The sequence below is a fragment of the Musca domestica genome, unplaced genomic scaffold (assembly GCF_030504385.1).
Source record: "Musca domestica strain aabys unplaced genomic scaffold, Musca_domestica.polishedcontigs.V.1.1 27, whole genome shotgun sequence".
NCBI lineage: Eukaryota > Metazoa > Arthropoda > Insecta > Diptera > Muscidae > Musca > Musca domestica.
Window position 1 is genome coordinate 1,711,636 of NW_026712286.1, and position 23,356 is coordinate 1,734,991.

At 35.2% G+C, this 23,356-nt stretch overlaps 3 protein-coding genes across 4 annotated transcripts; 1 reads left to right on the plus strand and 2 right to left on the minus strand.

Annotated features, from left to right (window-relative positions):
• The first annotated feature begins 1,032 nt into the window (after positions 1 to 1,032).
• Positions 1,033 to 1,595, plus strand: LOC101887321 (uncharacterized). Its single transcript, XM_005177097.4, has 2 exons — positions 1,033 to 1,281; positions 1,344 to 1,595. The coding sequence occupies exons 1-2, from the start codon at positions 1,170 to 1,172 to the stop codon at positions 1,382 to 1,384; spliced, it is 153 nt and encodes a 50-aa protein (XP_005177154.1). The 5' UTR covers positions 1,033 to 1,169; the 3' UTR covers positions 1,385 to 1,595.
• A 472-nt stretch (positions 1,596 to 2,067) lies between these two features.
• LOC101901563 (1-acylglycerol-3-phosphate O-acyltransferase Pnpla3) lies at positions 2,068 to 16,554 on the minus strand. 2 transcript variants are annotated; one of them, XM_005177094.4, is made up of 8 exons: positions 15,643 to 16,552; positions 5,307 to 5,989; positions 5,070 to 5,236; positions 4,328 to 4,436; positions 4,162 to 4,250; positions 4,041 to 4,092; positions 3,756 to 3,960; positions 2,068 to 3,024 (listed from the first exon to the last, which is right to left on the minus strand). In XM_005177094.4, the coding sequence occupies exons 1-8, from the start codon at positions 15,800 to 15,802 to the stop codon at positions 2,678 to 2,680; spliced, it is 1,812 nt and encodes a 603-aa protein (XP_005177151.1). In that variant the 5' UTR covers positions 15,803 to 16,552; the 3' UTR covers positions 2,068 to 2,677. The 2 variants fall into 2 exon arrangements, with proteins under 2 accessions (XP_005177151.1, XP_058980122.1); XM_059124139.1 differs by lacking the exon at positions 2,068 to 3,024 and adding an exon at positions 3,410 to 3,607 and having other exon boundaries at positions 15,643 to 16,554.
• A 998-nt stretch (positions 16,555 to 17,552) lies between these two features.
• Positions 17,553 to 21,917, minus strand: LOC101901400 (tudor domain-containing protein 3). Its single transcript, XM_005177093.4, has 5 exons — positions 20,943 to 21,917; positions 20,793 to 20,877; positions 19,824 to 20,720; positions 18,370 to 19,758; positions 17,553 to 18,303 (listed from the first exon to the last, which is right to left on the minus strand). Exons 1-5 carry the CDS (start codon positions 20,975 to 20,977, stop codon positions 17,986 to 17,988), a joined length of 2,724 nt encoding a protein of 907 aa, XP_005177150.1. The 5' UTR covers positions 20,978 to 21,917; the 3' UTR covers positions 17,553 to 17,985.
• Between the last annotated feature and the right edge of the window lie 1,439 nt (positions 21,918 to 23,356).

The window sequence follows — 23,356 nt, forward strand, 5'->3', positions numbered from 1 at the left end:
AACGTTGACGTATGACGTATATTCTAATGCGTTGAAGTAGCATTTACATTACACGTTTTGTGTCATCTAGTTGCGAAATCCTGATAAATAAAACATTGTTGCTGTAGTTTTTTTAAGTGTTAAAACTATTAAAAGAGTAAAATGCGAAAATTGTCCTTAGGTAAATGCTTGAAACAATAATTAAAGGAACGGAGAAATATTAATAATAACTAATTTTAAGGAAATCCTTTAATATCAGCATATCAATTGTCAATCATGCTATTTCTATTTAGCAATTAAACTTAGTATATTACCTTATTTGAGGGTTTACACAAAACACAATGCCTTACATCCGAAAAAATTAAGAAGCAAATACAATTGCAATCATAGTTTTTTATAATATTTGTTCAACTGTTTGGACACCTACGTATCAGATACAATATAGGTAGAACATGAGCTCAGTTGTCTTGACTGTTTTAATGGTATAGTTGTGGAATGGGGTCTCAGTAAAATGTTGCAAAAACATTGTAGATTCTTTAAAAATGAGGAAAATGTGAAATAAATGAAAACACCTTATTGCATATAATCTCGAATAATTCATATAGGAAGCGAACATAACCTCAGAGCGGTATTTCTGTAGCTTTGAAACTATTTATTTAAATAATTTTTATATTTTTATCCATTGGAATTCAACTGTCAATTGCATTGCCTATACGTCAAATGAAATCAACTTAATTTGAGAGGCGATTTCATTCGTCTTATATGCAATGGATCCGCTCAATTTAGTACATGTAAATTTTCTTATATGCATCAAGTTAGAAAAAAACCAAAAAAAAAAGAAATAAATGGATAGTCAAGAAGTTGGCAACGTTTAACGTTTGATAAGATAAAAGATAATATTTCGATGTCTCAAATTATCGCCTGGCTTTTTCTTAAAAGCAAAATTTGTCAACAATATGTCCTTAATGATATAAAAATCATACATGTAAACATGGCATTAGTTCATGTGCTTACATGAAAAACATGGTGAAAGTACCATGCTTGAAAACTGTCAAATTGACATTCCATATGTATTCATTCTGACACGAGTTGTTTAATTCTGTAACTTTGTTCCTGACCAAGAGATTTTCCTCTTTTCACTGCATTTATTATTAAATTTATCAAAAGTTTTAAATAAATAAAATTACAAAATGTTTCGCATGCCACCACAAGTTGATCCCGCTGAGGAGAAGAAGCGCGTCCAGGCTGATGTTAGAAATAACTTTTTAATGTTTACTGTTTTGTGTGCTGCCATAAGATTGGGTAAGAACTTCTTGCAAATTATTGAAAACTGAAAACTTATTCCCATCCTTTTGTACTTGAAGCTCCCTTTTGCATTGGGAAAGTCATGAATCAAACGGCCTAGCACTTGGATGGAATCACCTGGACACAAATAGCTACTGCATTTTACCATAAAGCTGCATCGTTGTTATCGAAATAGTTGGAGTTGTTTACAAATCGCATTACCATGTAAAATATGTGGGGTAAATTCCTACATTTGTTATAAGAAATTGTAAATCAAAACAACTCTGTTGCGTAATAAAATCAAGTTTATTAAGTTTGTTAATAAAATCTAAGTATGCATTCTTTTTTTTAATATAGGTATGTCAAAGAAACCCTTAAAACCAGGTCCCATGGAATTTACGGGCTGAATCTGATATGTATTCACCACCGTTCGTTTCCAAAATGAAACATTTTTCAGGCGTTTACCGGCATGGCAATAGAATTTTTGTTTTTGAGAAATTGGTATGAATTTTGCCAAAAGTAGGAGCATAGATCCACGCTATCTGTCGCAAATGTTGTACAGTAGCTCAAAAGAACAGGATGAAATCGATATAAATTTTAACAAGGCAATATTTTTTAGCTGGTTTTGGTGCTAGAACAATTGCTTGAGCTTAGGAGCCCAGCTAAAATCGATCTGAGTTTAGCCAGATTGGGTCATAGTCTTTCCTTTGATTGGTTGGATTATTACCCTTAGGTGCAACAGCAAAATTTCAGTCTTGTATAACTTCCTATCCTCTTCACAAATAGCAAATAAAAAACACAAGCTTTTTGTTGTTTCTTTTTTATAAAAAATATATATTTTTTTCATGATTTTTCCGTTCTTTTAACGTATTCTAAATGGCTTTCTTAGCGTTTAATATAAATTGTTATAAAGGTACATACATTGCAATGATGAATTAAAATATAATAATAATATTAATAATGATAATAATAAACTCTACAATAGCTTATAATGGGTTTACAGAGAGAAGTAGAGAAGTAGGAGGAAGAAAACATTTTAATTAGGATAGAAACTTATTTTGCAATTGTAAAAATACAACATTTGATGAACATTCCGATAAAATCGAAATTCTTCTTAAGAATGTCTTATATAAGTTTATGTACTTTTTACAAGGCATTTTCAGCTATGCTTTATCTACCTTTGGCTTCAGAGCTTCCATCTGTAGTTGTGGTAATAATAATCATAATAATAATAATAATCGTTTTAATGATAGAAGTATTTTCAACATAAATTCTCTTGATTTCTATATACATACAACAAATACACAAAGAATTTTTATAAAACAAATAAAATAAAAAAAAAAAAAACATTTGGTCTTGATTGATTTTTTTTACAAATATAGTGGGAGTAGTACAAGTTATGGAAGTCGGCCCATTATTCAATGTCTATGCACAGATCATCAGAGCTCGTCATATGATGGGAGGTGGAACCAGTTAGTGTTTCTTTTTGTTTAGAGATCAGTTTCAGTTGAGCTGTGTGATGATGATGCTGTGAGGGAGAATGGATGCTCGTTGAAAATACCGATGAGTTGCCGTCGTAATACTGATCCACTTCTGGATCACTGAAAACACATGTTTCCTCCCCAGAGTCAGTGTGAACACCGGATGATAATGTATTTTCAGTTTGTGCTTGGTAGAGTGACGAGGTTGGTAATACGTCTGTTGTGGTTGGCGGGATGTCTTCACTTTCAGGAGAGTGGGATTGCTGGTCAATGAAGAAATCTGTAATTGATAATAGAATTGTAAACTTGGATTAGATGCGGGCTTGAGAAGTACTAAAAAAGGAATAAAACGATTAACATCCCCAAACCGTAGTCTACAAATTGGTTGGCAGTTTATTATTGACCACCAAAGTTGTTGGTGGTCCCAACTCACTGCTGTTAATACAATGCATACAATGGACTGAAAATTAAATAGACATGCACAAATTCTAGTTTTCCAAAAAAATAAAAGAATGCAATTCATTTTTACCTTTCATTCTGAATTAAGACTGAATATAAAGGTCATGAGAAAACGCAATCGATCGATCAGTTTTGCGAATATATTTACACACAAAGGATTTTAGCAGTTGATCACGATCACGTGGTTCGATTGTTTTCTTTTTTCATTTTCATTTTCATTAATTTGTTGATTACATAATTAATAGGGTGCAAATGTATTAAAATGGATATAGGAGTGGTAGTAGTTTGAATTTGTATGTATGGGTGGGTGGGTAGGTGTTTGGTGTTGAGTGTCTTTTGTTATGCAAGGATTTACAATCAAAAAATATCTTCACGACAATCGGGAGGTGTGGGTATAATTTGTACTGTAATTGAAAATAAATTTTGGGTTTATATACATGAGTTGTTTGCTGGTTTTGTTAGATATGCTCTATGAAGTGCTTTCTTTATTTTCAAAATTATGAGTTAGAATAATGAAAACTGAAAATAAAAATAAGGAGGGGTGGAAATTACCTGATTCTACACCATTCCATTCACTGACAACGGCATTGTGATGATGCTGATGTGGATTTGGATGGTCTTCAACGGAACCTTCGTATTGTTTCATATCGGCAAGCTCAACATTCTCAGTCATATCGAAGATTTCCGTAACTTTGACTTTGTTTGTATTGTCATCGGTATAATAGTAGGCATACAGGGCATCATTGTGGGTAGTGACCTGGGGAGGAGATGACAGAAAACATTAAAAATATTAGAATTCTTTCCATTTGACATATATTTCCCGCTGTTGTTTCATACCTTTAAAACGTGCTCATAATGATCAACATCATCTTGCAAAGGTAAAGCACCACTGAAAATAAAAATGTATAATTAATTTCTAATTATAGACTTTTATATCTCCTCTCGCTTTGATACCCACCATTCGTCCACAAGTATTGATACTCGGGGCCCATATAAACGCTTCGAATGTAACAAACCGGTCGTATCGAAATGGGGAGGATCACAGATCTGCAAAACAGCACACACACACACACATTGTCAAATTCAGAATTCAAATTATACTCATTCAGATTTTAGTAACTTACCGTTATTTTATTTAATAAACGCACATGTATTGCATTATTTAATTGATTTACAAAATCGTCAACGACCACACGCATTTGTTTCGTTAATTTAGGTGTTAATGAACTAAGCCTGAAAAAAGAGTTGGGTTAGAGGAGAATTAGAAAGGGAAAAGAAAAGAGATTTAGGGAATCTGGGGATCATGTAAATGGGCCAGACCAAATTCGTTTCAAATTTATTGTTTTCTTATTGAAGTGTAAAGAAATATGTTTTTTTCTTGGAGAAACATTTGCAAAATTTGTAATTTTTGTTATTGGATTTGTAGGAAGGGAGTTAAGAGTGAGAGATGGACAGAAGAGTTTTTTTTTTTTGGAAACAGTTTTCAAATCAAACAAATTTGATTAGATTTTAATTTTTTTATTGTATAATTTCAATATAAGTTTTAATACAAAAACAAATAAATTGCTTATATAATACTTCAAAGCTACTGAGATAGAAGCACGCCAACTGCTTCATTATGCTTAACTCGTTAAGGCCTATTCAAAAATTTTCTAATTAGTTTATCTATAAATTCAGTTCATGTATTTCGATTCTCTCTCTTTCGGTAATGTTTTGTGTAATTTACGCGCTTGCAAATGTTTTTCCAAATGGTTTTGGTAGAGTTTTACAAGTTCTATAAAAAAGAAACAAATAATGTTTTTTTTCACATTGATCGGTATGGAAGATAAAATCAACTACTCTAGCTGTTGTGGTGTTTTAACTTACTTTGAAACTGTGGCAAATAGAAAGTCTATGGGAACTGTGGCTGGCAGCGAGAGTAACTTGATGCCACGATGTTTGAACAACCAGTTGGCCAAACCCTTATTGGCCTGTTCTATATAGTCTTGTATAACATCCAACACTGTTTGGGGCATATTTGAGGAAAGTGCATCCTGAAATTTGTTAGAAAAAAAGGCAATAAGTTTTTGCTCACAAGGTGGCTTTGAAGACCCTGATGCATACCTTTCTGTGCTTTTTACATTCTCTACACTCAGGATCAAATTCCTGGGGCTGGGCCACTGTTTCGGATACTACAAACGTTGACTGCACGGCCACACAGCGGCGACAATTAATCAAATTGTTACGGTGCAGAAATTGTAGGGCATCATCGAATCCTTGCTGGCAAAATTTCGATAAGAACTCCGGCCTGGGAGGAAATAGAATTCTCACAAAGCGATTGATGTTTTGTCGCGAAATCTCTATGCTGGTATTGGCCCAATTCAAATGGAAGAGCTGGGAACTTTGATCACGTGGGCATATATCACTCTCACCACAGAATGGTGAAACGGTTATTGTGTTCTCATCCAAAATGGGTAGATTATCCGAGAAGGCACCATCCATGTAACGTACTCCTCTGAACTTGGGTGGTAGAATTCCCGAAAATCCTGGTATGAAACAGGCGCATAACAATGCCTGTAAGACCTCATCGCGGGAATTGAATTCGGAGACAATAACATTTTTGCCATCATAGACACGGGTCATGGAGATGTGCAAACGGCCGCTGACACGTTTGTGGGCATCTTCGGGTAAATGCTTTTGCAGACCCTCAAAGAGACAGGTTTGTATATTGAACGATGGACTGAAGGGACCTAAGGAATGGCGGCGGGCTTCATTTACAACACGGAAGAAATCGGATGTCATGCTACCTGCAAAAAAGTACACGAAAAAAACAATTGAGAAAATAGCTTTTGAGATAACAATTATTACGAAAGGCTATTTTATAGGTAATCTGCTAAATCTAGTTGCTGTGGACATCAGATGATTTTCTAATTTTTGCTGAGTATTATTGTTGTTCAGAGATTAGTAATGTCTGGTGGTGACGAGAAGATGACGTCAATTTATTCTGTTAATTCATTTTATATTTGCCAATACTGTGAAATGAAAAAAATATAAGCAATCAGGAGATAAGCTTGCTCGTGGAAAGCCCTTAATGGGAAATTAATGCCCATAGACGGGGTGGTTTTACAAAATCCCAAATGAAATTCTAATAGTTTGGAGTTAATTTATACATATATCTGATACCATAGAGGAGTAAGTTTGCTATTAATTTCAGATAATTTCTTGGGTCATATGTACCCTCAAGGCATTGAAATGGCAGCTACCTCATAACAAAACCAATGTGCAAAAGGCGATGAGTACCCACTTCCAGATAGCAAATCAAAAGTTTGATTAGCAAACCTAGGCATAACCTCAATTAAACTACACCTATTATCGATCGTGTTATATAATAAAATAACCATGCATTTTGTTCTATAGTTATTTTTATTTAATAATCAATTGATATTTTTTTTGGTTAGTGGGGGGCCACCAAAATGATTATTTTTTGGCAATTGACCTTCATTTATAAATTGTTTTGCAAACTAGTTCACAAATAGAGGGCAAACATCGCAAATGATAAGATTCGTGCACTGGAAGAAAGTGCGTAGAAATGAATTTCTAAGAATTAGATAATAGTATGTGAATAGTGTGAATCGCATTACTCTTCCTACTTTAATTTAACTATTTGCTGTTGTTATTGTTGTTTAACAAACCAGTAAATATTATTGTTGTTGTTTTGGTTCTAGCTATGACAAAATATTTACATGCCTTCACATTTTGCTAAAGTGTAAACAATCTTGGTGTTGTTTTTCAATGGAACGAATGCACACAACGAGTCTATCAGCTATCCGCCCAGTCAGTTTCTAATTTCTTGTCAACAACAATTTTTGTTTTTCATATTTACGACACAATTACAACAAGCGATCGCCGCCAGATTATTCTATTTTTATAAATCGTCCACTGACTAACACACCCATTTCCTATATGTTGGGCATATTTGTGGGCCCTCTACATTGCCTCATTTCAATGTTTCTGTACGGAAAATGGACAGGGGTAGGGGAGACATGTCTGATAGATAAAGATACCAAACAACCGACCGACCGACCTTCAACTTCTTAGTTTTCCTACAAATCACATTCCAGATTTGGTAGGCCAGTTTTTGTTGTTTTCGAAAAAAGTAAAATTTTGAACATGTGCCGTCGTACAATTTCGTAATTTTTGTTTACATTAAAGAACGAATGGAAAACTACTAAAAATAGGGACGGGTGCAAAACATAAGACCATTCAGGGGCGCCCACACTCTAGATTTGACGGTTACAACACACTCACACACGCTCAAAATATATGTTTACAAAAAACAACAAAACACGTATAACAGTGACGAGCCTCCATAAAAATAGAGGCCAAACAGCCAGTTGCCAGTTTTGTTTGTTTATTATCAGGAGGTATGTGGATCGCACTCTCTCTGAACGTTTCTTATAATGGAAACCGCATTACCCACATGCATACACATATACATGGGAACATACATACATTACATCAAACCGCTGAGAAGAGTATGGCGTGATCAGTTTACACAAAATATTGAGATAGAGATAACATACGCCCGCCCAGCCCTGCGTACATATTGGCAGTGAATGGAAAAAACTAAAGTAACTTTGTAGTAACGATCAAAGGGAACAGGTGATCTTGAAAATGTGGTTGCCAATGCACACTCTTGGAACAGAAAAACAAATGTCACGTGCTTTTGCAAACATATCTAAGCATGTAGGTAATGCAAAACACATGTGTCACATATGTAGTATGTGCATGTGTAAAAAAACCCCTCAAGGAAATTGGAAAATTCTGAAACCACAACATAAGCGACTGGCCACCGTTCACTTATATGTTTTTGTTATTGGTGTAATATTTCACAACTCGAGTTGTTTTCGTCTTGGCTTGATTTGTAAACATTTGCGTATTCGAATTTCGATTGAGGAGACTGGCGTTTGCAGGCATTTTCAAGTGTTTCCAAAGTATTTCAATTGGCTTGAAGCAGTTAAAGTTTGGATGGGTTTATATCAAAACATTTTCTTAATAACAGGATTCTTTTTATTCGGCCTATACCTATAAAAGGGTCCAAATTGAAAAAAATTGTTCCCAAAAAGTTATAATTTTCCACTTCCTTTGCCTTCTAATCACAGAGTAATTAAAGTATTACCAAATTACCGATTTCCTATTAAAATGTCCAACTACATACTTTTTTTCTTTTGTCTCAGCTAATCCCTATAATTCTAGAGAGTTTCAAAAAGAGAATTATTTTAAAGCCAGTAATTTCTAATTCTTTGTCAAGGCCATAACCCACAGAAAGGTGTAAATGAAGCTACCATGGGCAGGTAAAAAAAATGTTTACAAGAAAAACGTTCATCTGATGGCCATAAATGCATAAAGGCCAGCTGCACAAACACGCAAGACAACAACAACATACATAAATAGTCTGCCACCCCATCTTCAGGCATTCCTATGAATTTTTATCTAGCTATGGATTGTAAATATTCTGGAACATTCGGTTGTCTGGTATTTTGTAAATGTAGGTCGTCTAGAAAAATCCGAAAAAAATAATCGTGTTTCTCTCACCCTGCTCACGGTCAACAACCTTCAGCAACAAACACTTTATTCTGCTGCTAATGCTACTGAGGCTTTCCATATAATACGAGGTGGCTGGGGAAGAGGAAAACACTCTCGGAGAGAGAGAGACACACCCCCTTTTGTAATGTTTGGTAAATAATGAAATACCGGTTCAACGGTGGATGGATGATGATATGGCAACATGAAAATGGCCTGATGACTCCGGCATTCCTCACTTTTTAAGGCCAACACAACTTTCCTTCAAAAAAGAAAATACGAAACAAGTACACATTTCCCACATACGCTTGCTTGGAGAGTGTTGCTCTTTGGTATGCAGCTGATGACACCATCGAAGTGCATGCAGAAACAAACGCATTACTTATGGAGTAATACACACTCTGTAATCGGGTGGGTACGTATACACAGGCATACGTACGCACCAAATAACAAGTCGTAACAATAACCACTCCACTCTCACTGCTCACGTTTGGTGGCGGTGCAAGGCAACAAACACTTCCCAGTCCAATGCCAATAAAACAACCCGAATGAAGAAATCAAATCGTATGATTTTGTGTCTCTACTCTATAATGGATATGGTTGGAGTTCCTCTTACAGCAACAACAACAACAATACCAAATACGAAATAGGCAAACATTTACAAATTGTCGACGGCTGACGTAGCATTCTTTGTCTGGTGGTGGCGGTGTTGCTATTATGTTATCAATGAAATTTGAAAAAAAAAAAAAAAAACGGAGAGAAACCAAAGAAATGCATTTCTTTCCGGTCGCTCCACCAGCTGGTTGTATTCTAGTCAGTTTGTTTTATGAAATTAAATAGAAACCCAACAAATTAACAGCCTGTTCCAAAGTAAACAAATCAATGTGAATTGTTGTTTTTATGAAATTTTACTTTTTCCTTCTACGTTTATAATTTGTTTATATTAAGGGGAAAGGGTCGCGGGAGAAGAAGGCATGAATGTAATTAAGATTTAGAAAATGAATAAAAATATATTGGATTTCAATAAAATTCAATAGAATCGAAAGGTATGCATCTTTAATTTTATTCCGATTAGGTCACCTTCGAAACATAGGGTGTCCGGGCCACATCCAAAATGGTAAATAAAAAGATAATTTTTTAGAAAATGTTGCTTAAAAATCGCACTTTGGGCTACGTCGATGGGTGCTTTTATTTATTAACCAATAGATTTTATTTAAATTTAAATTGAATTAGTTCAAAATGGCATTAAAAGAGAAATTGAAATGTCAGAGATTATTTCTTAGTCGCACCCCGCCCTTGTAGAAAACATGACTTCTTATATTAAAAATATTAAAGTCTGGAATCACTTGTACTCATGATATTAAACATTTTGTTGGGATCATCCTCTTTCTTTCTAAAGTTGATATGGAACTATAACTCTTTTAAAGACAACGTGACTAGAATGGCAAAACCCCCATACCATGCCCCATCATAAAATAGTTCAAAGTCAAGTAGATATGAAAGTGGAGGTCTATTATTAAAATTTTCGCCGTCAGAAACTAATCTTTACAACATATATAACAATAAATGAATAACATTTTCAGACCTAGGGGGATATTCCGAACTTTTGCATTTCACCAATACAAATAATAATAATACTAATGCCCACACTTATTTGATTCCTACTTCCTTTAATTTTGAATCGCTAGCATAATTATTTGCCCCCTTCCTAAAACGCATTATGTGCAAAGTCATAGAAAAAAGTAATATATATGTGTACATTTTTTTCAATTTTATAACAATGAAATGAACATAACGTAAAGTAAGGAAACTGATAAGACCGACCCAATAGGCATACACGCGCGCTGTTTATATACGACATAGGTGGTGTGTGGTACGTAAATAGAAAAAAGTGGGTTTTGCACAAAAACTATTGTTCTAAAAGGCAAGCAAGCAGCCGCCTTATCAGTACAAGGAAATTTGAATGAAAGTCAAAATTGACGTCAAAACCCCTGAGGCTATCTGTAAGATTAACTATATTATGTACCTCTAATGTTTTTTTTTTTTTTTTGCAACTCCATCAAAATATTTTAATGTATTTTCCAATTGATTTCATGTTGTTGTTATTATTCTTTAATGCATCGACATTTTATTGCAAGGCTAATTCATACATGCTCTTTGAGCAACATTGGTTCTATGCCATTCATTTAAGACAAAAAATATTCCCTACTTTTGTAATCACTGTTCCTCAACAAAAGATTTGCCACACGAGTGACGAATGAATGCAAAAGGAAATAGTTTTTTTTTTTGTTTTGTATTTACGCCAATTTATGTTTTATTTATACGTTATATTCTAAGTAAAAAAAAGAAAAACGAAATGAAAAATATATTTAATTTAAATAAAATTTCAAACAATTGAATATTCTGTAATTTCAAGGTGCTATAATTTATGCTAAGTTGTAATGCAGGCATCTAGATAAAGACCAAGTTTCAAATCTTAATTTTGATTCAGCTGTTTTTGCAAACACTGGGGCCACACAGTACACTATGAGTTCTCTGTTTTGAATATTCTGTAATTTGAAGGTGCTATATGCTATGTTGTAATACAGGCATATAGACAAAGACTTAGTCTCAAATTTCAATTCGATTCAGTTTTTTTGCAAACATTGGAGCCACACATCGTCGGCGACAAGAATACACTTTGAGTTCCCTGATTCTTTCATCAATTTTCGAAAGTTTATTTCAGCATAGGTATTTCATCTACAGAAAGATCACAGTGAACTGGAAAGTTTCCCTTGAAATCAGGTCAAATTTCTATATTCATGCATTCCCAAGCCAAACACTATTCAATTAATTTCGGTTTCATACAAAATTATGCCCAACTCTGGCCCGCATCAAATCAAAAAGTTGAAGAAAATACTCAACATTTATATATCCAAAGACAATAATATCTTTGTGGGATACACTTCTCAAGCATTTCATAAATTCTGTTTCTTTGATTTATTACGCCTTCATTATACAATACTTCTAAAAAAAAAAGATGCATGTGATTATGGCTTACTTAAGTCAAGACTAATGATTAGAATATAGCAAAAAAATAATAATAATGCGTAAGCATCATAAAATGAAAGCACTACAATGGCTGGCTGACAATGATGGCGATGATGATGCTAATGATTTGTTGGACATATGAGGTCTCGTGTTATCAATTATAACCTACTAATACCACTAGCAAAGCGTACTATCAATTTGAGGCAACAGATGTTAGAATATGAACTCATTCTTTTCATTTCATTTTTTTTTTTTTGCAAAAACAATCTCAAGATTTTTTCAAACGAACAAGGGAACGAATAAATGATTAGCTCTCATCGCTACATGCACATAGCAAGCAATGAATGATTCAGACAAATTAAATTTCAATGAATATTGCACAAAAGCAAATGAAAGCACATGAATTATGGGATTTTAGAAATGTAAGAATTTTAGTTTACAAGAAGATTCGATATTCGATATAGAACGTGACATTGCGAATGATTGGGGAGTCTCCCAAAAAAACGTAGGTCATTTACTTTTCTTGTAGCCAGCCATTGTTGTCTGTGTGCTAAGTATAATTATCATTCTCATGGCATTAAAATATTAATTTAAGAAGTGTGTCATGCTCTGCGTTTATTGGACTTTAGAACTAGGTACTACACCTGCAATAAAAAAAGTTCATTTTCAATATGATATTCTTTATTTCTGGCTTTGTTTCATTTCAAACTTATCAATTTGTGAAATCGAATAATGGACAACAATAATGTGGGAGGGGGTGGGGGTGAAATATGCTTATCGCACGCTTTCTTTGTGCCAATTGAATATGGTGGGCTGTTATAAATGATGATCTAGTTTTGTATATGTGTAGGACATATGTAATTTTTTTGTTGTGCGGTAGGGAAATTTTGTGCCACCAGCTGCTTTGTTGTTTCCCAGAGAATCGGATGATAATTTATGGGCCAATTGTTGGTAGGGGCAAAACCCGATATCATTTTTAATGAATTAATGACACACAGTAAATTATATTACGGCTGCAAAGACAACTATCACGCCAGGTAGAACCTACAATTACTTTTGTAGTTCTAAACCTTTTTTTCATTTGGTTAAACATTGAAGAAGTCATTGATATAAATATTGAAAACCAATACAAGTGCATTTTTTTATTGAAAATTGTGACGCATGTAAAACTGATGAAAACAAAAGCATAAACAATCTATAAACCTTTGCTCTGTTGCAAGGCAATCAACGAAATTTAAAATTGACAATGAGAATATGTCATAAAATAAGAAACAGATAACACAATGCTACAAGGGAATATTTACAGTAATCAAGCTAATGATCCAAACAAATTAGGGTGGTGGTATAACTATGTAAAATTCCACCAATTGTATAGATTTAGTAAAACTATATTAATGCATAATTTTTAAAAAAGGCTGTAGTCTCTTGGCTCTTTGCCATAGGCTGTAATTATTTCGCTAGGTGCCCATTATGATAACGATACTTTCTATGATCCGTTTTATTTCAAGACTAGGAGAAAAACCTAACTTTAAATTTGCATCGATTGAAAATTTTAAGTTTTAAAATAGATTAGTTAAATAGCTACAATATATCAATTAATGATTGCATAATCATGATTTATATAGCTTATAATGATTAATGAGCTTTATGATCTGCTATTATGACCGAATTTTGTAAGTAGCTTGACCATCGTTCTAAGTGATGTCGAATTTATAAATAGGCAGGGTAATCTCCTCGAGACCACTTGTCTATTACAATAGCTCACAATTGGCAAATTGTTTACCGCTAAAAAACTGGCAACGAGAACATAAAAATGCACACCGTTAAACGTGACCATGTTACGTATTAAGGAAATAAGTCATAACAAAGCGTCATGGTTGCTATCTGGATGCGTTGTGCTGTTGGGAAATTGCATTGTGCATCAGCAAATACAATGGATGCCACACACATGAACGCATATTTCATGACATGGATACAAACACTTGTTGGACTAGTATCATAAATTAGTAGCTAGGAAAGTGTGGAAAAGCTTCAAGTGAAGTCGATTAAAGAGAAAAATGCATAAACTACAATAGTATCGGTTTCCAGGGAGTGATGGACAAATACCTTGATGTCCACTAAATGCAATTCTTTATATTGTGAAAAGAATAATAAAGTTAGAACATATTACCAGTTCAAAAAGAAAAGTCGGTTTTACATGAAAACCTCCACAACTATATTAAATTATCAACATGTTTCCTTTGCATTTCTGTAATCAATATGCAGTTCGGTATGTTTACAATGAGGTCCATTGATATTTTTTCAAGAGATTCTCAATAGTATTGATCAGTTCCAATAAGAAGAAAAACCAGTCATACGTTGTTTACAATCATTATCAAAGCGTGTTGTATGATCTCTCCTGCTCTTTCAATTCCACATCGTGTTTATAAAACTATATTGTATGAATTAAAAGGTCATTAAATTGCGTATCAAACATTAACATCTTTTATAGTATAGAACTGAAGATTCATATTAACAGCAAATACTATCTCGTAATTGTTATAAGCGTAACCTGTACCTAAATACAAATAAAATTATGATCTTAAAGTCTTATCAACTTTTTTGTTTAATAATACTTTGTACTTTTTATATCTTGTTAATAAATAAAAGATAAATTTATTAGGCGATTAGGTAACAAATTGAAACGAAATACAGAGATTGGTTTGCTAAGATCTTTGCCTGGAATAAATTATATTTTACCTATGCCGTTAATATATTTTCTTTTGGCCTAAATAACTATTGGCTTTTATCTACAGCTTCCAAACTTTCACTTTGTCTATGACCCAAAGACTTTAAAAAGTACCGAAATTCTTTTAAACCCACTTCCAACCCACTTTCCTATTCAGAATAAAATGAGACAGTGACAGAAATGCCCACATTTCCCAGATTTTCATATCTCTCCTACGAAAACAATGCAATGTAAACATTTTTGTAAAATTTCGTAATTTCTATAAATAGAATCTATTATTTATTTGCCCATTGTTGTTTGTTTTCAACGATTTCTTGTGACCGCCACGCACAATACTCAGCTATGCCATGCCTTTGCCTCTATGGTGTGGCATTAAATTTCTATTGGAGCAGACGAGAGACCCTCCAATTTGTTGGGCTGTATAACAAGGCAAAGATAAATGTCAGCAAGATTAATTCCTCAAATAATTCCCCAAACGCTTCAAGAGAGCGTGCCATAGCTATATAGCAAAAACTACTGCGTTTTAAGAAAATAAATACTGCTGGCGTTGACGTCGTTTGGTTCAGTTGGACGATAAGCGTTTTATGTATATGGCATAGTGTTGTTGTTGCTGCCAATGGTGACGCTGACAAGCCCCCAAAAATTTAATGTTTGTTTTGTTAATTGTATATGTGGTAGGTACCTCTGCGAACCAACTACGTTGTCATTCATGTTTTCGTTATTGGGAGGAACTTTGAATCAGCTTTGCTGGTGTTCTAATTCTAAATAAGTTATAAATGCGTGCCATTCTTTTTTCCTCTTTTAGATGGTGGCAGTGTTATCAGGGCACCTGGCAGTATATATTTATTATAATCAGAAACGCCAATAAATCTTTGCTGGATTTTAACTGATGGCATATTATTGATTCAATAAAAAATGTGTGCTCGCCCCAGTTTATATACAATAAATTTAACAAGTGTTCAGGTGGTTATCCCAGAAACTCATACAAATTAGAATATACTCAGAAAACAAAGCTTATTCTATACTTAGATCATTCTTAAAAATAAAGACATTGCCATAGCTCATATCACTGTCTGTGAAATATGACAGACATTGACCTAAGGAATATGGGTCACTTACCTAGAGGCAAATCGCACAAAAGACAACAGGCCGCCAAAGCACCAGCAGAGGCGCCACCGATCTTTTCCAACAGCAAATGAGGGGCATACTTTTTGAAACACACGGCCACGCCAACATGATAGATACCCAAAAATCCACAGCCAGCAAATGATAGATTCATAATACAAATAAGTCCAACGAAATCAATCAAAAAGAAATTTCCGTTGCTGATTCCCAATCAACACAACCAAGATAATAAGGCAGGGCAGCAGAACTGAATGCTATTTATTTTTTTGCAGTAGCAGCACTCTCTACAAAACAGCGAGCGATGACGATGCTTTGACCGCCTTTGTTTGTTTGAAAATTGTGGGCAGAATAAAAAATGACCACCACAAATTAAACAATTGACACTGATGATGATGATGACTGGCGAAGATGACCACTACGTACGGCGCTGCAACGTGATGTTTTTTATTTTATTTTGTTGGTGTTGGCACAAAAAAATAAACAAATATTTTCTCTCTGATGCAAAGTCCAGCAGGCTTTTTGTTACTAGCTGTTGTAAAAACGCGAATTTTTTCGCGTTTCCTTTGACAAAAGTTCGTTGCTACTTTGGCTGAATATTTCTATCGGCCAAAATAAACTTGTTTTGCCCTTTTGTGCAGTTTTTCACTTTCGTTTCGTTGTTGTTTTTATATTTTCAATAATTTTTCTTAACTTTCAACTTAGAAAAGTCGCGTCAAACAAACACGTTTACAACACAAATTGTGATTTGTTTTTGTTTTCTTGCACAGAGGTATTTTTTTACACAGTTAATACTTTTTGCTTTCCACAACAGTTTTTTATTTTTGTTAATTTTATTATTTGGTTTTTTCAACAGCCGCCACAATACGAACGAACACAGTCGATGAGTATTTGTTATTGAATTTTTTGCTGGCGTTTCTGTCCTATTTATTAGATTTCGGTCTCTCGGCGTTTTCTCTCGCGACATGTTGCGCTCAGCTTATGAGATGAACACAATAAAGGAAGGGAGAGTTTTGAAATAAATAATGATCGAAATGAATTTGAAAAACTAATTATCTTGTATTCAATTCTGCTCAGAACAAAATAATCCCATTTACTCAAAAGTTAAAATAACTAAAACATTATTAATTTATTAAAAATATTAATTTATTAACAATCCAAACGCAAAACGCCAACCTACCTGATTGTGTTTTTTTTTTGAGAAATTTCTCTCGCTCTCTTCTAGAGTGAAATAGAATGATTGGGTTGTTTCCAGTACTACCTCACTGAAAAATCGTTATATGAAAGCAGCTGTCATCCATTACACAATAATACAGGCAGTCGCATGATTCAGCTTGCGGCACAATTAACTGTGAAAATATCAGAATTAACAATTTTGCAACAACAAAATACTACAGAATTTAATTAATTAAAAAGTAAAGTAGGGATCATTTTTGTTGTTACAAAATAGTTAGGCGTAATTCCATATTTACGTTTTTTTTATAAAAACATCATTTATTTATTAGTGGAGAAAGATGGTAATGTTTACCAGAGGGTAAGGCAGGGAATATCTAGGTTTCCGAAAGAGCCACCAATCCTCATCATTTCTCTTGCTTTTTGTCTGCGATATTTCCCCAGGAGTTATTTTCAAATAACTCCTTTGACAAAAAAAATCTATTTTTACCCAAGGGACAAGATCGTAAACTCAATAGAAGAGGAACCAAAGAATTAAATGACACCAAAATTCTTTTGGAAAACATTCTAAATCTTACAACCGGACTTGAACGAAATAGCATAGCATAACCATCAACCCATATGTGGAGGTGGAACAGTTAGTCGTCACGTAACGTCGGTCATGGTAAGTTTAAAATCCGTTATGGCATTTAAGCCGCAAATAAATAAAAAACGCCATTGTTTTTCAAGACAAATTTCTATTTAGTTTGTTTTTATTGTTCTTTTAAACATTTACAAATATTCAATATCATTTCCATATAATATTTTTGTTTTTGGTTGCTGTTGTTTTTTGTTTATGTTCTTGTTTATCGTCTTAAAATTGTTATAAACTTCTGATGATTCTCATTCATATATTTTCTACTTAAGTTGTTGTAATGTAAAAATCTAACTTTATACTGTTGTTGTTATTGTTAAAGAAAACCTTAAATGCTACAATGCATTTTCTTTCATGCTTAATTAATGCTGCTGTTGTTGCCGAATCGAAAACACACTTCACTTCAAACTGTAGAAATATGGCGGTTGATTTGGCTGAAGGTGTTGCTGCTGTTGTTGAGTATTTGGATGATATTGAGTTTGTGTGGGATTAGCTGGTACCGAAGAAGGGTGGACATGGCTTGACATTAAATGTCAATTGTTGTTGGCGCCTCGTTTCGGCGGTGGAACGTACATTTGACGTTCTCCACGATAACGTTGATTACCACCACCACCGCCAATGCCACCATTGCCAGCAGCACTGTTGGCTGCCAAAAATGTTGCTGGAATTTGTTGCATGGGAGCATGAACTGCTGTTGGCGGAGGTCCACCTTGAAAGGCATTGATCGGATAGTGTGATTCGTCTCCCAATGGCAAACAATCGGTTTTAACAACTTCTTCGTGGTTACCATAGCCCAGAAAAAATACAACACACGTGTTTTCTGAAACTGCTGTAATCTTGGCATCGTAGTACTGAAACCAAAAAGAGAAAATTAAATGAAGGAACACATACTAGGCTCTAAAGACACCACAACTTACATTTCCATCTTCCCAGTATTTGGCCAGACATAAATCACCAACGTTCCAGTTCCAGCCGCCACCCTGCGGCAGCATTCCATACTGAGGTATGGGACCTTGTTGTGGTGGTGGTGGTGCTGCCACAAAACCACTGTTGGGACTTGGTGTCATATAAGTTACTGCGGGCGCTGCCTGTGGATTGGCAAGAAGTTGTGGTTGAGTGGGTGGTGGCACTTGCGTTGCCTGGGCTGCAGCTTGTGGTCCGGCAACGGGAGATTGCTGGGGCAACAGTCCCTGGCTCTTCAACAGATTCATGGCATATTCATTGGCCTCCTTAGATTGAAAACCCATAATCTTACTCGGGTCATATGCAAATCCATTGGGCAACTGCGAGACATAACTTGGTTGTGGTTGAGGCTGGTGTTGTTGATTAGCCGCCACTTGTGGCGATGAGTTTTGGGTAATCTTGTTGGTGAAATTTAGAGAACCAATAAACTGTGCACCCCCCTGCTGTCCTTGATTACCACCACCGGATTTTGATTGTGAACTGTTGGATGAGACATTTGTTGATCTTGTAGACGCATACTGATGTCTTCCTCCGCGGTTTTGCGAACTGTTGTAAGAAGTTTCTTTCTTGTTTTGTATTGTTAACTTTGCAGTACTTTCTACCAGTTTATCAACGTCCGCATTGCTGGTCTTGGGAGGTTGGTTCTGCTGATTTGATTGGTAATTGCTGGCGCTCTTGCTTTCGCTTGTATTGCGGTTATTGTTATCACGTTGCTGATAAGGCCTGCTATCATTTGTCCTATATTCCTGGCTACGTCTATTGCCTTGGTAGTTGCCTCCAGAGTTTCCAGTTGGTCTTGCTGTTTGATCTCTTTGATCCTTGCGTGGCGCTGGTGGTCTTTCATTTCGATCATTTCTTCTACTTGAGTTGGTACGATAGTTTGTATTTTGAGATGCATTGTTGTTGTTGTTGGTATTGCCGTTGCCGTTGCTGGTGCTGGTACTGCTGTTAACATTATTTGATGGTGGTGGAGCTTTCATTTCATTACTCGGTGCCGACTGACTGTTCGAAGTTCTTTCATTATTTTGAACATTGCTACGGCCACCTCGCTCATTACCTCGGTTTCCTTGTTTATTAGGTGGGTTGGATCTGCGTTCGTCCCTTTGATTATAGTTTGAACGCTGGGACTGTTGGTTTTGAGACGGTGTGAACTTTTCTTCGGGTTTAATTCTGTTGGCCGCAAAACTTGAGGACATATTATTTTCAAACTTGTTACCCGAAGTGTTCGATTGTGGCTTTGCGTTGCTATCGTTGCTTTTGCCTTTATTAAGCTCCTTGGGATTTCTGTTATTCTGTGAACTGTTGCTGGCTGCTTGAGGTGGTGGTGCTTCAGTAGTTACCGTCTGCAAAAGAAGAAATGAAGTAATTAAACATTTTTAATGCCTCCTTATCTCAAATTTTTGCTTACCGCTGGCAATTTGTCTGTTAAGAAGTCAAATAGCGAAACATTAGTTTGAGGCTTGGATGCGGGAGCAATTTCATCCTTGGCCGATCCCCGGCCACGTTGATTGCCAACTGTAGTTGTTGCCGCTTTAGTGGTACTTTCAGTTGCCCCTTTATTTCGTCTTTTGAGGTTGTATAAAGCTCTCTCGAGATTATTGTTGGTTGCTTTGAGGGCATATTTAGCATCCTCCTCCGAATAGCCCTTTTCCAGTATCTTTTTAACGTTGTGATCGAGAATATTTTGTTGGCCACCACCGAAAACTTTCTTTTGACCAGCTTTGGCAGCCTCTGCAATTGCCTGAGTACGTGAAGCAGTGAATTCATCGTTTTCTTTGGAATTTTTGTCCTTTTCATTGGCAGCTTGCAAGCTCTTGAAGTTTCTATCCTGCGGCAGTGCATCTCGATGGGCATCCAAACGTTTGCCAAAATCTATCCATGGTGGTGGTCCACCCGATCCCGATAACCTACGATTACTGCGAGCATATTTTTGCATTTGCCGGGCTATCTCCCACTTTTCCACCATATGCTCCACATTGCCGCCGAGTATTTGCACCTCGGCTTCCTTAAGCACTAACAGCCCTTGCATTAATTGTAGTTTTTCAGCCTTGAAGTAGAGTTTGGTTCCAGGTGGTATCTTTAAGTTTAGATTTGGTATGCGCTCCAATTCCAGGGCTAAAATTGAGTTGGTGCCATCCGTCAATTCCAGTTGCAAAAATCTAGGTGCCGCCGTGGACTCTTCATTTGCCTTTGGCGCCGATATGTTGCGCATTTTTTGCATTTGCAAGACAATACGTCCCGGAATGTTGCCATTGCTTTCCGGTTTGGTGGGTATGGCACCTCCGCCAATCTCCTTGAGATCCCACTGAATGAATGAGAGTTAATTAAGAGAATGTACTATTGATTTTTAACAAACAACTAATTCAGGTTAACTTACATCCAAGGCAGCCTTAATAATTTTCTGCACATCTTCCGTTTGTACATCAGTGGTCAGCTTTTTTAGGCCTTCCTGTGTCAAGTACCTGAAAAGAAATGGCACATTCATTTTATTGCTATTTTTGCTGGAATGACATCTCAATACACCCACCAGCCTTGATCTTTCAGTTTTTGCAATAATGTCATTTCTATTAATTCTGTTTTGGTAAATTCTTTTTTATTTTATTTCAAAAATCACAAACGTATTGAACACACACTGATAATATAGCTATTTTTGTATATAATTCCAATCTTTTTTATTCTTTTATTTTCCCAATCTGAGCTATTGAGTTTATTGTTCACCAAAGAAAAATCTTTTCCAAGCGCATAACAAAATACATATGCATCTATTTTGTCTGTGCTTTTGGGCTCGACTTATTATTTATTACACATGATGACAGATGACAAATTGATTGCTTGTTTGGGAACATTGATATGTCAAAATTGTTAAAATGTTTTGTCAAAAATAAGTAGATTTTTTTACGTTTTCTAATACGACGCAAACTGGAGGTTGTTATGGCATGCAATTTTTACAAATATCAACAATTTTTCGTTTAACATTTTTAATTTCAAAATCGGTTTGACGGTTCATTGTCCCAGCAGCTGCGTCGATGCGTCTACCTGTATTTTTCTACCATGTGTTATACATACAAAAAATGACAAGAAACATATTCGCCACAAAATTCTTCTGTCAAGGCGAAAATATTTTTTTTCGCCTCAAGCATGAATTTTGACATTTGATCTGGTAAAATAACAGCTGTTTTTAGATTAATTCGCTCCGCGATTTTTTATTTTAATGAAGTCATGCTGCCAGTCCTGACCCATTGTAATGTAATCAGAAATCGTCGTCTCGGGATTTTGCATATATCCTGCATTGGTAGTCAGCTGGCCTGGAAGGGGGACCTTATACTTGGGCCATGATTGGGAATTTGCTTTCTGGTACGATACGATGGTATTTGGTATTTGTTTATAAACTGCATGCCATTGTGAATTAACGTTTTCGCCAGTGCCTCTTTTGCGATAACAGGGGCCACCATGAGTGGGCGAGGTTGACACTTGGAAAGGAGAGGCTATGTAATCGCATCACTTTCCCATATAACCCCATCTAAAACTAAAAATAAAAAGTTAATAATATATAAAACAAACAAATAATAAATAAAACAAACAACTAATTCAACTACAGTACTACAAAAACAACAAACTACAAACAACAACTACAGTACTACAATACAATTCAACACAAACAATACAGAAGAAGATATTGTGAAAAAAACTATATCCAGCATTAATGCAGACATTTGGGAGCTGCAGAAATTCCGCGTTGTATAGTAGACATCATTAAATCGACAAAAGCTTGACTTGATGAAATAAATATCTATTAATTTCGATTGCTATCAGAAGGTTGTAATTGAAAACACTTTTCGGCCCAAAATAATGTGCGATCAAGAGATCTGGTTAGTGTAATAATATAATCGGATCTTGCCTTAACATTGACTAGTTCCAGAAAAGTAGGTCTTCTACCACAACGCTTTCTAATCTCAACGAAATCACTTTCGAGGGATTCATTCATACAATTTTTAACTATTAAATTTTGATAATCCATAAAGAGAGAAGACAATGTTAATAAACTAATTTGGAGTACTTGTGGAATGTTACCGCATTCCACATGTTGTAAAAAATCAACGGCTTTATTAACTATTGTTTATCTTCGGAAAAATCAATTACATCGAGAGCATGAAGCACATTTTGGTGAAAAAGTGCCGCAATTCTCTCCATAGGATCGTGCTCGAAGTTATACGTCTTTATATAACTGGAACGAAAGATGGTTTTTCGCAATTATGGACTGAATTTATCACTATAATCTACTTCGGAATCTAAATTGAAAATGTGTAACAAAAAATCAGGAGATGCGACGTCCTGTTTTTTTTCAGCATGCTTTTTATATATACAGAATGTTCAAAAAAGTTACTAGCTAAAGAAATAAGCATGTGGGGAATGTCGAATATACAACGCGTACCGTCTTCGGCGTTTGGAGGGAAAGGAATAATCGCAACATTCGAGCCACGATATTGCTCAACAAATTTATACTGGACGGGATGTCTGTCGCAAATGCAGAGTATTATATTCAATTCCAATGGCTGCAGTTTCTGGAATACCATTAAAAGAATTGATTCTAATAATAATGTATTGTACTCCCTTGTAAGAACGAATCCTACAAGCAACCTCCAATCGCTATCCAAGCCTACTAACTGCAGTCCTAAGGCATATGTAGGGGTGTTATTATCACCAGTGTCTGTAACTTTAAGCTGGTCAAATTGCAATGCGCAATGACGTTGCTCTTCCGTCATATTAGTGAAAATATTGCGCAAGACACCGATTACGTTGTTGTCGAATCCTATTGCCAGAGGTTTAGGTTGACAACTAAAAACATAATCCGGTCTGGGTAGGTTAAATTTTAATACATTTATCATGTATTTGTAATGGCTCTTTGAAAAGAGACACATATGTTGCAAAGTCGCAATTTCC

What these genes read in the sequence shown, in the direction of transcription:
- LOC101887321 (XM_005177097.4), top strand. Translation starts at nt 1,170, where the DNA reads ATGTTTCGCATGCCACCACAAGTTGATCCCGCTGAGGAGAAGAAGCGC. An exon ending in GTGTGCTGCCATAAGATTGG is followed by an intron (nt 1,282 to 1,343) that starts GTAAGAACTTCT and finishes TTGTACTTGAAG; the next exon opens with CTCCCTTTTGCATTGGGAAA.
- LOC101901563 (XM_005177094.4), bottom strand. Translation starts at nt 15,802, where the DNA reads ATGAATCTATCATTTGCTGGCTGTGGATTTTTGGGTATCTATCATGTT. An exon ending in TTTGTGCGATTTGCCTCTAG is followed by an intron (nt 5,990 to 15,642) that starts GTAAGTGACCCA and finishes ACTTTTTTGCAG; the next exon opens with GTAGCATGACATCCGATTTC. An exon ending in ATGGAATGGTGTAGAATCAG is followed by an intron (nt 3,025 to 3,755) that starts GTAATTTCCACC and finishes TATCAATTACAG; the next exon opens with ATTTCTTCATTGACCAGCAA.
- LOC101901400 (XM_005177093.4), bottom strand. Translation starts at nt 20,977, where the DNA reads ATGACATTATTGCAAAAACTGAAAGATCAAGGCTG. An exon ending in TTATTAAGGCTGCCTTGGAT is followed by an intron (nt 20,721 to 20,792) that starts GTAAGTTAACCT and finishes TCATTCATTCAG; the next exon opens with TGGGATCTCAAGGAGATTGG. An exon ending in AATACTGGGAAGATGGAAAT is followed by an intron (nt 18,304 to 18,369) that starts GTAAGTTGTGGT and finishes TTTTGGTTTCAG; the next exon opens with TACTACGATGCCAAGATTAC.